The following is a 15294-nucleotide window of genomic DNA, read 5'->3' on the forward strand; positions in this document are numbered from 1 at the left end:
TAAAAATTAATGTAGTTTTACATCACATTAATTATCATGGCTTAATGCTATGAAATTATGGGAGTTGTGATTTCATGCGGGGTTTTTTTTTTGCCTTCTTTGCCAAAAATGCTGGTGCCAGCCTCACCAAACTACAAATCACAAGCTTCCATAGAACTCTGCCACTGTGGTTAAAGTGGTGTTGAACTGCATTAATTATACAGTGTAGATCAGTGATTCTCAACTTGTGGGTCCCCAGGTGTTTTGGCCTACAACTCCCAGAAATCCCAGCCAATTTACCAATTGAACACCAAAACATCTAGGGTTGAGAACCACTGATGTAGATGCACCCCAAACTTCTGTTGCTGTTACCTGGCTTCAAGCTGATTTTGACTTATGATGGGCCTCCAAGTGAGAAACCTGCAAGTCACCCCATGTTCAACGACTCTGTTTGGGTCTTTCAGGCCCATGCCTACTACTTCTCTTATTGAGTTAATCCATCTGGAATGCATTCTACCTCTATTCCTATGGCCTTCCATTTTCCCAAGCATTATCCTCTTTTCTAGTAAATAACCTCTTCTTGTGATATGGATAAAGTGCAATAGCCTCAGTTTAGCAATCTTGGCTTCTAGGGAGAGCTTGGTCCTCATGTGTTGTAGGACCATTTATTTGTCTTTTTAGCAGTCCGTGGTAGGGACTAAATATAATTGGAGATTGGGAAATCTGAGCACCAAAAGAAATGTATATATGGCTATAGTGCTTTTTATTCTTCAGCATAATCAGATGACTTTTGCAGACATTGTAGAAATAAGAGGATGAATTCTATCCAATATTTCACAAATAGGTATCAGGTGTTTTGGCACTATTCTCTGAATATAATATATATAGTAAAGGTTTCCCCTTGACATTAAGTCGAGTTGAGTCCGATTCTGCAGGGTGGTGTTCATCTCCATTTCTAAGCCAAAGAGCCGGCTTTGTCCATAGACACCTCCAAGGTCATATGGCTGGCATGACTGCATGGAGCACCATTACCTTCCTGCCAAAGTGGTACCTACTGATCTACTCACATTTGCATGTTTTCAAACTGATAGATTGGCAGAAGCTGGAAATAACTATTGGCGCTCATCTCATTCATGGATTCGAACCGCTGACCTTCCACTAATGACTAGCATTAGGATGACATTTTGCACACATAAGTATGGGAGGCTTTGGGCAAGAGAAGTCTTTACAATTTAGTGAAGTTAAAAAGTTTAGTTATAGAGTTTTAAATCTCTTCACCCTTAGACCTGATTTGTTTGTGCGGGACTGTGTCCCTCTTCTCATGAGCTGGTCATTGACCGTAATAAAGTGAACTTGACTAAAAAGTTTAGTAATTCCTTCTGGTTTAAGTGGACAATTTCCATGAAAGCAGCACATATGATAATGGTGACATGTAGTAAGAGATGTGCCCAATTGTGGAAATACAGGCTTTTCTGCGAGAAGTCTTTTTTTTTTTTTCATTTTGGGAAAAAAATTGAGACTATAAGGGAGCACTTGTACCTAGGTGCAGTTGCTGAAACAACCTCTTCAGTTTTATCCATAAGCATGTATATAAATGTTAACAAAAACCTGACCTTTCCTCATCTTCATTGTAGTAGAAGTATTTAATAATTGGCCATGCATGTACAAGTGATTGTTGTCCATGTGATTTTGATTTAAATCTTTTGGGGTGAAGTTTACATTGTGGTATAATCTGCCTTTAGCCCTCAAGGCACAACAGCACAGACTAATCTACAAAACTAATGTTCCCAACCTGGCTGCCGATTCCATGATGTGCTCCAGCTTGCCCAGGCTGCAGTTTGCCTCACGGCGAATGTGGTGCTATAGTAGTGCTAAAGTGCACTGCTTGTGGTGATAGCCTGGGGAAGGGAGGTGGTAAGATTAAATAAGAATGGTGCTACTTAGTACAGAACTTTGTGCAAGGATCCTTTTTCGGACTATTATTAGCATTATTACACAGATATACAAGAGGGATCAAAGCAATGTATCTGGCATGTGAAGAAGTCTGTGTCTTGAAGCTATTGACAGCAAAACAAAATATTTTGCAACAATCCAAGCACAGCCCAAAGCTGTGGCTTGGGGGTTGAAATTGTTACTTTTTCCATGACAAGTCACAGAATCCTTGGATAGTTTGCTGCTGGGAGGTCATGTGGGATATGTAGTCCAAAGTACTTTGGCCACATCATGAGGAGACAGGAAAGCCTAGAGAAGACAATTATGCTGGGGAAAGTGGAAGGAAAAAGGAAGAGGGGCCGACCAAGGGCAAGATGGATGGATGGCATCCTTGAAGTGACTGGACTGACCTTGAAGGAGCTGGGGGTGGTGACGCCAGGGAGCTCTGGCGTGGGCTGGTCCATGAGGTCACAAAGAGTCGGAGACGACTAAACGAATGAACAACAACAACGTGTCATTATGGATGTAAGAGCCTCAATGTGACCTTTCCAGTTTCTCTCATGACCCTTGAACTGCCTTCATGTTGAGTAATGGTGACCCCATGAAAGAGAGATCTTTAAGTCATCCTGTCATCAACTCAGATTTTGTGAATTCAGGGCAGTGTCCTCCTTGATTCAGTCTTTCCATCTGGAATGTGCCCTCCTCTTTTCCTTCTACCCTACCAAGCATTATCATAATCATAATCATGATCATCATCTGTCCTTCCTCCTCCTCTACTTCTTCCTCTCCTCCTTAAATCAAGAAATAGCTTTCTAATAGCTGCAGAGATACTCACAGGAACACCTCGGCAAGTGGGAGTCCAAAAGTGGCAGGTTAAAGGCCAGAACTTGAATCAATGGCTGATATCAAATGAGAAACTCCCTCCTGGGCACACAGAAGATTGGGTGACTAGGAAGACGCTGAAGAGGCTATACTCTGGTACCGAGATGCAGAACCAACCTTAAGAAATGGGGCTACAAAGTGGAGTTCATGACATGTGAGTGTAGAGAAGAACAAACCACAGACCAACTACCGGTACTACAATGCAACTTGAGCCCTGCCACCTGCACAATGGAGGACCTTCTCACAGCGACACCAGAGGCACTCCAAGTGGCCAGCTTCTGGTCAAAAGACATTTAGTAGAAAACTAATTTTTAAACTTTGTGGTTTTTAAAATACATTATAATTGTATTTTTAATTTGCTGCTAAATAAACAAACAAACATGATATGGCGAAAGTAGGACAACCTCAATTCGGTCCTCATGGTTTCTGGCATCATTTTCTTTAAGGTAAAGGTTTCCCCTGACGTGAAGTCCAGTTGTGTCCAACTTTGGGCGTTGATGCTCATCTCCATTTCTAAGCCTAAGAGCCACAGTTGTCCGTAGACACCTCTAAGGTCATGTGGCCAGCATGACTGCATGGAGTGCTGTTCCTTCCAACCAAGGCGGTACCTATTAATCTATTCACATTTGCATGTTTTCAAACCGCTAGCTTGGCATTTTCTTAACCCCCCCCCCCCCCAATTTATTTATTTGGGCACAAGTTTTAACATGAAGAAGAGAGGCCCTTGGAGAAACTTCGGTCGCCATCCTTTCCAGGCACTTGTCTAGTCCTGGGTTTTTTGAGAGGGACTAACCAACTTGCCATCCTACCAACCCAGCCTTCTCTCTGTCCTCAGAAATGTCTCTCAGGTTCCTTGGATGCTTCCCCGCCCCCCTCTCTTCCTCCCTCCTACCCTCCATGCTTCCTTCATTTCTTTTCCTTCCTTCCTTCCTTCCTTCCTCCCTCCTTCCTTCTTTCTTTCCTTCCTTCCTTCTTCCTCCCCTCCTTTTTTTCCTTCCTCCTTCCCTGTGTTTTTTCTTTCCTTCCTTCATTTCCTTCCTCCTTTCTTTCCTTCATTTCTTTTCCTTCCTTCCTTCCTTCCTTCCTTCCTTCCTTCCTTCCTTCCTTCCTTCCTTCCTTCCTTCCTTCCTTCCTTCCTTCTCTATCTTTCTCTCTCCCCGGCGGCTAGAGGGGGCGGGGTGAGGCCCTCCCGCCCCCTCCAATGATCCGGCGCAGCAGCAGCGACTAGGCAGAGGCGCCAAGCGCGAGGCAGGCAGGCAGGCAGGCGAGGCCGGGGAAGGCGCTGCCCGATCCAGAGGGAAAGCGAGAGCCAGAGAGAGGAGCGCGAGCGCTCCTTCCACCCCTTGGCCCCGGAGCGCGCGCGGAGCCCAGCAGGAAGAGGAGGATGCTGCGTGGCCCGCCGTCCCTGTGCCTGCTGCTCCTGTTCGCCTTCGCCTTGTTCTGGGCTCTTCCTCTCGTGCCGGGGCGCCACTACCCGCACAGCGCCGTGTTGGACGGGGCGTCCCGCTACCGGCTCTCCTGGGGGGTCCGGGGCAGCACCGTGGCCTTCCGCCTGGAGGTGCGCACCCTGGGCTACGTGGGCTTCGGCTTCTCCCCGACGGGGGCCATGGCTTCGGCGGACCTCGTGGTGGGCGGCCTCGACCGGGGGAAGCCCTACTTGCAGGTGAGAGCGGACAGGGAAAGCGGGGCGGGGGCGGAGGAAGAGCCACCGGGTGACCCTAGGCAAGAAGGCACATTCTCTCAGCCTCAGAGGGAAGCAAAGGCGAGCCCTCTCGGAAGAAACTTTAGAATCGTAGAGTTGGAAGAGACCTCATGGGCCATCCAGTCCAACCCCCTGCCAAGAAGCAGGAAATTTGCATTCAAAGCACCCCCGACAGATGGCCATCCAGTCTCTGTTTAAAAGCCTCCAAAGAAGGAGCCTCCACCACACTCCGGGGCAGAGAGTTCCACTGCTGAACAGATCTCACAGTCAGAAAGTTCTACCTCATGTTCAGATGGAATCTCCTTTCTTGTAGTTTGAAGCCTTTGTTCCGCATCCTAGTCTCCAGGGCAGCAGAAAACAAGTTCGCTCCCTCCTCCCTCTGACTTCTTCTCACATATTTATACATGGCTATCATGTCTCCTCTCAGTCTTCTCTTCTTCTGGCTAAACATGTCCAGCTCTTTAAGCCATTCCTCATAGGGCTCGTTCTCCAGACCCTTGAACATCTCTCTCTCTTTTTTTTGGCGGTATGTAAGACATGGGCAAACTTCAGCCCTCCAGGTGTTTTGGACTTTAACTCCCACAATTCGCTGTTAGGAATTTTGGGAGTTAAAGTCCAAAACACCTGGAGGGCCAAAATTTGCCCATGCCTTAGAATCGCCATAAGTGTAAAACGACTGCAAGGCACCCAGTAACAATAAGTAAATAATAAAGGAATGAGAGGAAAGTTTTTCTTGATCCGCTTGCAGTTTCCCCTTCTTCCCCTCTTCCTTTTTGTCCTTCTCTTCTCTGCCTTCTTTTTTTACTCTCCTCCTCCTCCTCCTCTTCCTCCCTTCCTCCTCCCTTAGCTCAGGCATGGGCAAACTTTCTAACTTGGGGGCTGCATGCTAGCACTCCCTGCTAGGAGGACTGGCTGCTCAGTAAGGGAAGGAGGAAGGGAAGAGAGAAGGAAGGAGGAAAGGGAGGAAGGGGAGGATAGAAGGAGAAAGAGGGGAAGGAGGAAGGAAAGAGGGAAGGAAGGATGGAAGGGAATGGAGGGAGGGAGAAAGAGGGAGAGAGGGAAGGGGGGAAGAAAGAGGGAAGGAAGGAAAGCCAAAAGGAAAGGAAGACAGGATAAAGAGGGAGGGAAGGATGGAAGGAAAGAATGGAAGGAGAAAGAGGGAGGGGTGGGAGGTAAGGAGGAAGAAAAGAGAATGAAGGAAAGACAAAAGGGAGGGAAAGAGGAAAGGATGAAAGAGTGGAAGGGAAGGATAAATGGATGGAAGGAAGGGAAGGAGGAAGGAAGGAGAGATGGAATGAAGGGAGAAAGAGTGGAAGGAAATGAAGGGAGGAAGAAGAGGGAGGGGTGGAGGAAAGAGAGAAGGAAAGGCAAAAGGGAAGGAAGTGAGGGAGGGAGGGGGAGGAAGGAGAAAGAGGGAGAGAGGGAAGGAAGAATGAAAGATGGAAGGGAAGGAAGGAGGGAGAAAGAGGGAGGTAAGGGGGGGAGAGTGGAAAGAGAGAAAGGAAGGAAAGACAAAAGGGTGGAAGGGAAGGAAAAAGAGGGAGGGAAGGAGGTTGAGAGAAGGAAGGAAAGATAGGTTGGTGGGAGAGAGGGGGGGGGCTGAGAAAAGAGCCCAAGGGGCTGCATTTGGCCCTGGGTTTGCCCATACATTAGCTTTAGCTGCTTCTTCCAATTTAAAGATTCATTTTATGGCAGTTCATATTTTTGACTCTTCACATTATGCTTCAGATTCTTTTTACAAGTAACCCTAACTTTTTTAAACCTGGTGTTGAAATGCATCTTTCTGAAGAGGAAAGAGTGAAGAAGTGGAAACTATCAGTGCCTCCCTTGTCTTGATGAGCTTTCTTGCTATCATTAAAGAGAGATCATATTTCTTATGCCGTATATTATTATCATTAATATGCAAGGGACGTTCATTAAAGATTTCCCCTGACCCACTTCCTGTGGACTGAGAGCAATGAAACTTGGCACAGTTATGAGTCCTTCTCTATATGGGTGCCATCTAGGAACACACACTTCTCTGATCTTTTTAAGTAACTGTAAACACCTCACTTGTAGAAGTTGGCAGGTTGCTCCAAAAGCCATGTTGTGACTTCAGAAATCAGAGTCTCATCATCTGAAAAATGCTTGCCCTTCAAAAATAACTTCATTGTTGGAAAGAGGTGGAAGTCCAATGGTGCAAGGTCAGGTGAATAAGGGGGATGCGGTAGAATTTCAAAGCCACAGGAGCATGCTTCCATTTGGGCAACATGTTAGCTGCGAACTGGTGCATTGTCTTTTGACTTCTTTTATCCATCAGAGTTAAATCCTGGGAGTTTATAGGTCTGGATGCTTTTGGACTTAATGTCAGTCTTATTTAAGGTGAAATTCAGGTTATTAAAACTGGGACTGGCACAAATGGCAGTCTTGTTGGATTCCAACCCCAGAATTTATTGCACTCTAGGCTGGCTAGAGTGACGGGAGTTGTAGCTCCCTGCACACTGTCCAGCCCTGCAGTAAAGTGACCCAAAGGAGTAGGTTGATGGGAGAAACCTTCACATGTGTGTTCTAGTCCCACTCATCTCACATTGGTGTGGCAACCTTGTAGTCATTATTAAGTAAATCTGGCCCTGTTCAAAGACACACATCCCAACGTAACAAAGTAAATGTGCACAGAATTGCAAGCCCTGTTTACTAGTTTTAATAATAACAAACGTACCAGCATTCACTTGGATGTGTTCATGTGTACACATTCTTGAAGCAGGAGACACATCAGCAGTGTTGCCAGCAATGAAATATTCACACCATTTCATGCACTCTCAATACATCCAGCACCAATTTTTGTCAGGTTTCTGTCTCCTCCTGCAGCTTTCCTTTGTTTGTCAAGTCCTATGGAAAATACTATTCCTGGGATTGCATATTATTTGGAAAAATGACTGTCATAACTTTTTGATGGTATATAAACACATTAACATCTAAAACAAGTGATATTTTAAGCTACTCTGAGGTTGGAATTAGGCCACAATTCATATTTTGTATTGCCATAATTCACACAGTCCCTGGGATTTGGTAATGCAGTCCTTACATCTTCTAAATTTGTCTGTCTGGATTCTTGACATGATATACTACTAACTCAACTTCAGAACAGTTTCTAATATGTGTAGTCTCTCGAGTTATATAAATATGATTATCCCAGCCCATTCCATTTATGAATATAAAGCAGTCATCTGGCCATGCACTGCCAGGATGAACTGTCTAAACGGAAATGTAATTGTATTGTCGAAGGCTTTAATGGCCGGGATCACTGGGTTATTGTAGGTTTTTCTGTGCTATATGGCCATGTTCTGGAGGCAGTTTTTCTCCTGACGTTTCGCCTGACCTCACTACCTCTGAGGATGCTTGCCATAGATGCAGGCGAAACGTCAGGAGAAAAATTGCCTCCAGAACATGGCCATATAGCCCAGAAAAACCTACAACAACCCGGAAATGTAATTCTCTCTTAAAGGACATTGGACAGTTCCTGAATTGGTCAAAGCATGGGTTGTATTCATCTACATGGGCCTGTTAAGCCCAATGTAAATATGCCCTGGTGCAGTCCTGGATCTGGCACATTGATGCCCAATCCAAAGTTGTTGGTTGCATGGCTGGGGAGCACTGCTCTTTCTCTGGGGCAGGGCACACCTTACCATTTCCCTTTCCCCCACTACCACCACTCCTTACTGGTCATGGAGCTCCATGCAAGCTCCTGGCCATTGTGGGTGCATCTCCTGATATATTAAAGTGGGGCACCTGAATGATAGCATGAAGAAGAGGGCAATCCCTCCTCCTTCCTTCTCATGTGCAGGCACACCATTCTGACTTTGGCTGATGCTAGAAGTGTTCTTATAATCAGGAGGAACAAGGAATATTGCCTGGTTACATGGCTGTCTCTGCTGATGTCGGAATGGGGTGCCCATATGATTAGAAAAGAAAGGGAACATGACCTTTGCAATCTTCATGCTTGTTATGTGAACTCTTGCACAGGCTTGTAGAGAGCTCCAAGGCCTGCTAGGAATGGCAGTAGCATAGGCACACTCCATCCACTCTCCCTGCACTGTTTTTTTCTTCATATGAGGAGTGACTTGAGAAACTTCAAGTAACTTCTGGTGTGAGAGAATTGGCCGTCTGCAAGGACGTTGCCTAGGGGATGCCCGGATGTTTGATGTTTTGCCATCCTTGTGGGAAGCTTTTCTCATGTCCCTGCAAGGAGAGCTGAAATTGGCAGAAGCTCAACCTGCTCTTCCTGGATTTGAACAACTGACCTCTTGGTCAGCAATCCTGCTGGCACAAAGGTTTAAGCCACTTCACCACCAGGGGCACTGATGAAAGCAGGGAAAGTGTGATGGTGACAGTGTTTGGTCTGGGCAGTGGATTGTGCCGAATCAGACCTTATCCATCTGTTCAGGCAACACAGAAGCCATGGTAGATGCTGGAGTTTCCAGAAAACTCTGGAGCGAGTATCCCACAACTTTGCCTGAAGCAGGGCAAAGCCAATTTAAAGCTAAAATCCTCAGGATATTCACCAGAAGTAGCTATGTGTGTGAAGAGAGACAGCCTTCCATTTGCAGTGAGCCCAGGGCTTTTGGCTTGTGTAGACAAGATCTCTGTAGTTTACACTTCTTTCCATTCACAACAACATTCAATTTCTTACTTGTAATTCATATAGAGTGCACCCAATAATTTATAACTCTGTGAGATTTAAAACATGAGTTTCATTAAAAAATACAAAATAATGAAATCTTCCATGCCAAATAATTTAGAAGATAGATGATCCATTTTTTCTTAGTGGAAAACAAGTAAGCTGCAGAATGTTGGGCCTGATGTCTTCCAAAATTGCCTTACTGGTTGGGTCAATAGTAATTGTAGTCCACCACTATTGGAAAGTCCATAATGTTCCATCTGAACATTAGGAAGAACTTCCTGACTGTGAGAGCTATTCAGCAGTGAAACTTTTTGCCCTGGAGTGTGGCCAAGGCTCCTTCTTTGGAAGCTTTTAAACAGAGGCTGGTTGGCCATCTGTCGGGGGTGCTTTGAATGCAATATTCCTGCTTCTTGGCAGGGGGTTTGACTGGATGGCCCATGGGGTCTCTTCCAACTCTATGATTCTATTGGAAATTCCAGTACACCATAACCTTATGGCAAAGGTAAAATGATGCTCTTCGGTTTGGCAAATGTGAATCTCTATGATCATAGAAACCACCTGAAAACTGCTAGTCAAAAGAATGGTATGACCCTGTTTGAAGTCAAACCTTAAGACTACCAATTGTATATACATTAACAAACAGTTAGTGGAGGCTTGGAAGGTTGCTATTTCCAACAAGCACATCAAGGCATCAGGCACACAAATGCTGCTGTTCGTTCTTTCCAATCCTACTGATCTCAGTGAGACTTGTTCTTTAAGTAGACATGAGTGGGACTGATTGCTTAAGCTTAGAAATGTAAATGGCAGAAGAACAAGCCTTGGTGGAGAAGGAATAAGGAGATCTGTTGCACAGCAAGTCTTCTTGTCTTATCCACCCTGTATTCTTTGACAGTGTCAACATACATATAAATATGGAACATCTGGGATTAAAAGATGTGAATCTCAGAAAAATCACTTGACAGAATGCTTGTAGCTTAACTTAAAAGCTCACCACAGGATAGGAAGACTAGAAGTGTTCTTATACCAGGTTCAATGTTTTGTCTATCTAGCTCTGCATGTTAACCTGATCAGCAGCAATATCATAATACTTGTGTCTGAATCAAATTGCTAGTTTGAGCTAAAGTACACCCATTGAACAAGGTACTGAGTTAGTAGACAAAATCAAGATGAAATGCTCCCAGAAAGCAAAGTTGACTAAACTGAGACTGCTGTACTTTGGACATATCCTGAAAAGGTATGACTTCCTAGAAAAGCCAATAATACTTGTTGCGGTAGAAAGAAGGGGAAGATCACATTACAGCTGGATAATTTCAGTCAAGAAAGCCATGACCCTGGATCTGCAGGACCTGAGCAGTGCAGTTGGTGACTGGGCATTGTGGAAGTATCTCATTTAGAGGGTTATCAAAGATCAAAGTCAGTTTGACAGTAATTAACAACAATTGTTTTAATAGGGGTCCACTTCAGTGGGAGTAGCAGTTGGATTTAGGCCAAAGTAGTGCCGAAGTAGGGGTGTGTTTTAACTAATTTCTTTCCATTGATATGAAGATATATCAGCCTTGTTGAAAACAAAATAAAAAGCAACTATGCAGCAAAGATTTTAAAGTCTGTATTTCCATGCTACCTGTATTGGAAAAGAGATACAGGTTAGCCCCTTAGCAGGCTAGTACAAAAATTAACTTCTTCTCAGTGGACTAGCAGAAGACAGATGAATTCTTTCCTCCCTTGCCTACCCCTGGATTTTCATGCCTTGGAATTAGAGACTTCACTTCCTCTACAAGAATCACAGTAATCACGTGGATTTGTGCCGAAAGATCCATCAGTTAATGGATTCACCTGCATTGAATTCTTGGTCACCTTTGCCAACCAGGTGTGCTGTTAAAAGTAAGGTTGATATTGAAATATTTAGCTGATATAAAATATCAAACTAGAAAGAATTAACTTTAGATATAAGAATATGCATACAAACATCTTAATAAAGCAATAACATTAAGATAATGTTTCTTTCTGGGCCCCTTAACACAACCAGTGAGTTTTACTTGGGTCTTTTGTTTCAGTTTCTGGTTATGGTGGAAGACAACTTGAAAGACGATTTTATTACCTCCTTGTATATATATCAATCCAGCTGAAGGGTGCAATTATGTTACAGAGACAGAAAGACAAAAAAGGTCTTTACAAAGGGCTGACACATTCTTCAAAAGTGAGCGGGGAATGATGCTTTAGTGGCCAAGCATTCCAGGAGTTCAAAGATTAGAGTGGGAAACCAGCACTAACTATTAGAAAAGTGCAAGGCTCATGTCTAAATAAGAGGGCCCTCTCAAGCATGCCTAATAGCTTTTCTGTGAGGGGTGGGAAAAGAGAAAAGAGTGAAAGTGAGGCTAAAGTGGGAGGGGTGAGCTTATAGAACTGTGGAGTACCACTATATAACTTATCACAGGCACATTTTTAGGCCACTGGTTGTAATTTAGCTGCTGACTGGTGAGCCTATTGTAAATATGTTTAAGCCCGGAGGTGGTAGTGGAGGACCCTGCACATACATATGAGTGCAGTGAAGCAAAGATGCTTGATGGATGAAGACTGGGTGCTGCCGCAGAGAAATAGCTTGTGGTCATGCTACTCTTGCAATATTGCTCATATAGGTTTTCCAACTCATTACTTGCTATGAGAGCACTCAAGGCAGCTCAAAGTTTTGCATCTTACTTTTAAAAACCAGCAAACTCTCCCTGCCTCTTTTTTTTGTGCTTATGAAGCAACACAGCATGCATTTTCCTGCCGGTTGTAGGCCTTGATCTCTACCCCAGTCTGGAATTGTGCATCTCCACCCGCAGCACGTAGTGGCTGAGAGATCCATTCTGTAGAACGTAATCCTGCTTTATGAATGCCTGTTTTGTGCAAGTTATACAAGAAGGTCGCATTGTAATATCCTTCTGTTGAACTCTTACACAAAAATAGTCCGTACTTGTGGCATAAACCCTTTTGTGAATAGCTCTTCATTAGTACTTGAAAAGTGCTGTATTCTTTACAACTCTTCCTCGTTATAACTCTTCCTCATTAGCTGGCTCTCCAAATAAAGAATACGGGTTATTCAAATGTAACCCATACGATTAATTTAGAGGTGCTTTGCAGAAATAGAATATAAAGGCCAGAAAGTAGTGAAGAGAACATAAGCAGCTACTTTTTCATAGCAATCATCTCATCAGCCAGGGAGTAATGTTTAGAAAACAAACTGAAAGACAGCAAAGAAAGAGGTGTCAATGTTGCTACACATTTAATATCTTAGATGGTGCTTGTCTAGAAGCATTTCAAAATTTTGGGTTGTCAGCCCTCTACATTTACTGGGATTAATACACAGGTCCACAGCAAAAGTGGGGGAAAGATGAATGATAAAATACTTTTTTTACATGAGAGAACAGCTTTGTAAGAATGTGTACACCCTCCAGTGTGACTCTTTTGCTTTGATTATTCATTGATTTGATTAATATGGTCTCTCTAGAAAGCTCTAGGTCCTCCAGTCCATGTCTGTGATCAACATTCAGCAGAAGTTGACCATAGGGTCACATTGGAGAACCTAGAGATCCATAGGGAGACCATATTACTTAAATCCACTGGCGAAAAGCCACAAACAGAATGCTGAATCTGGTTAGTGGTTTCTCAGCAGTGGCCTTGAGTAATATTGTAGAATCAGGATGTGGGATCAGATTGGCCCTTCAGCTGATCCATCAAGACTCTCTGGGCTCTTCAACACAAAATGTGGCTCAAAACCTTCATGATACCAGTTCTAAGCTGTGTTGCAGCCAGACTGGGGTGCCCTGAGCTGCCGTGAAGGCAAGGCACTCGCGTCAAAGCCCTGCTTTGCTGGAACTAGTTTCAACATGGCTAGGAATGGGGCAGGATTTCAACCCCTCCAGCACCCCAATTTCACTGAAATAAAGAAAACGACACTTACTTTGAGGTCTATGCTTTTTACTTCTTGTTTTTTTTTTTCATTAAGTGAGCAAAGCAGCTTGGGAGCAGGTTCCTCCTAAACATTTGGGCTTACTTATGATGATTAAACAGGAAGGAAAGAGCAGGAACTGCTGGTAAGGAGAGATTATCTTGATTTGGAAGGTGGGGGCAGGAAGGAGCTGACATTCCACCTCCCTGGGCTGCCTGAGCTGGGGACTGGGGTGACTGTGGGAACACAATCCTGGATCCCACATAGAGATTTATTATGGCTGACTCCACTGGCCCCAAAATGAGAGAAGATCCAAATCCTGGAGCAGAATTTGGATTTTGGTGTTTTTTTATAATCTGGGGTGCAGTTGCATTAAGCATCTTACCCCAGGTTAAATAGCATTAGCCTATGTGTGTTGTGTGGATGCATGCAGGCTAATATTCCCCTACACTGTATTATTTGACAGTGGTGATGCACCCTCGGTGTTAGGATTATTCTTCATCCAGTCCCAACACATGCCATCATACCAATTTTATTCTGTTGTGTGAGCATCAACTGTCAATGGTAGCTTCTTAGTAATAACAGAACAAACATCTAACAAGCATAACAGCCCATATGTAGTGTTTCAATTGTCTAATCAGGTTACCAAATTATCTTTGTATTTTGCATCCCCCATGAACATCTTTCCTTTTCTTTACTAATGTAAAAAGACAAACTATCTTGTATGTTCTCAAGTGTCTGTGGAGCTCTTCTCCATATAAACACCTGTTCAAGCACACAGTGACAACTGTGCCCCCCCCCCCCCCGTCAAGGTTCCTTGTGCAGCTCTGCTTACATTCTTCAAGGATAAAACAGAGCTTTTTTCTACATCCATAAGCAAGTACTCCCCCTGCCATTTTGTATAGCACTGATCAGGCACTACGTCAACTGCAAATACTTCTGAGGGAAAGGAGCAGGGTCAACAACATGTGAAGAGCAATTCATCATAAATGTCTTCATCTGTAGAAAATTATACACCACATCCTTATGATACATAAAATCAACTTCCCATGTGACACTTACATTTCTAAATGCTTTCCAGTGATTGAAAAGCACCTAGTTGTTTGATTCTACCTACCAACTAATAATTGCTTGTTTGATAAAATGCTAATTTCAGCCATTGTCACCAAACATGTTTGCATTTGTCATAACATAGCAAACATACATCCATGACAAATAGCGTGTCATCCATTTGGTGGTTAGAAAGGATTTAAGATCCTGTTAACAAACTACTTTGAGTCCAAAAGGTTATGTGCCATCACCATAGCTGTCTTCCTCATATATATGAGTGAGATTCAAAAATTACTTGCACACTGGTTATACTGTATTAAAACTTCTGTTGGTCACTGTCATATTAGTGCTTTACAGTTTTGAAAGTGTTATGTCAGTTTATTTGCAATCGCAGTAAAAGAAAAAATGGCTGCCCCCCCCCCCCTTGTGATTTGCTCAAAAGTAAGAGAAGTTATTTATTTTTTGTGGTCTGAGGCTGTGTCTAGTGCCAATATTTATTGAAGACTTCATATAGAGAAAGTATGTAGAATGTTTGTCATTATTACTGCTATCCAAAGGTGGTGTGTTGTTGCATGACAATACACATCTGCGTACCGCTACCCGTACTGTCTACACTCTCCAACAACTACAATTTGAATTGTTAAAGCAGTCATCATATAGTCCTGATCTTGCCCCATCAGACTATGACCTGTTTGGACCCCTGAAAGAAGCCTGATGAAGAGGTGAAGACAGCAGTGCATTCATGGCTTGCAGCTCAGCCTAAGGACTTCATCAGGTGGGCAGGATGAAAGTGGGGGAAAGTGAAGGGAACAGTCTTATTTCATTCCCTACTATCTTTCCTCATCTTGCTGGATGGCCTGTCATCCCTAGTTGTTTCCCGTCATTTCTTCTGATTTCCCCCACTTCCTCCTTGTTTTCTGCAGAGGCTTCTCTCCATTTTAAAACGCTGGCAACACGGGACCCCAAGGGCAGCCACCAGAAGTGGACAAGTGTTTTTCATGAACCTTTGTCTGTGATTTCTTATAGTTTCAAATCTTCAGTTGTCATTCTGAGTTGTTTGACGGGGAATGTTGTGTTGTTTATTTGCCTCCTTGCATTCACTGTACCCTTTGACTTGTAGTGCTATGTGTGAGTGTTGAATGAAAATAAATGTTTGCT

General features: G+C 43.7%; 1 protein-coding gene across 2 annotated transcripts in view; it reads left to right on the top strand.

The window, feature by feature from the left end:
* Positions 1-3985: 3985 nt before the first annotated feature.
* Positions 3986-15294, top strand: part of MOXD1 (monooxygenase DBH like 1) — a 47026-nt gene continuing 35717 nt past the window's right edge. Inside the window, exon 1 of one of the 2 annotated variants that reach the window (XM_060753381.2) lies at positions 3986-4456. In XM_060753381.2, coding sequence (XP_060609364.2) covers positions 4178-4456 — 279 coding nt within the window. In that variant the 5' untranslated portion in view covers positions 3986-4177. Of the gene's footprint in view, positions 4457-14824; positions 14912-15294 lie in introns of those variants that run through there. The other variant, XM_060753382.2, reaches the window with a different exon arrangement.

This window comes from Anolis sagrei, chromosome 1 (genome assembly GCF_037176765.1).
Source record: "Anolis sagrei isolate rAnoSag1 chromosome 1, rAnoSag1.mat, whole genome shotgun sequence".
NCBI lineage: Eukaryota > Metazoa > Chordata > Lepidosauria > Squamata > Dactyloidae > Anolis > Anolis sagrei.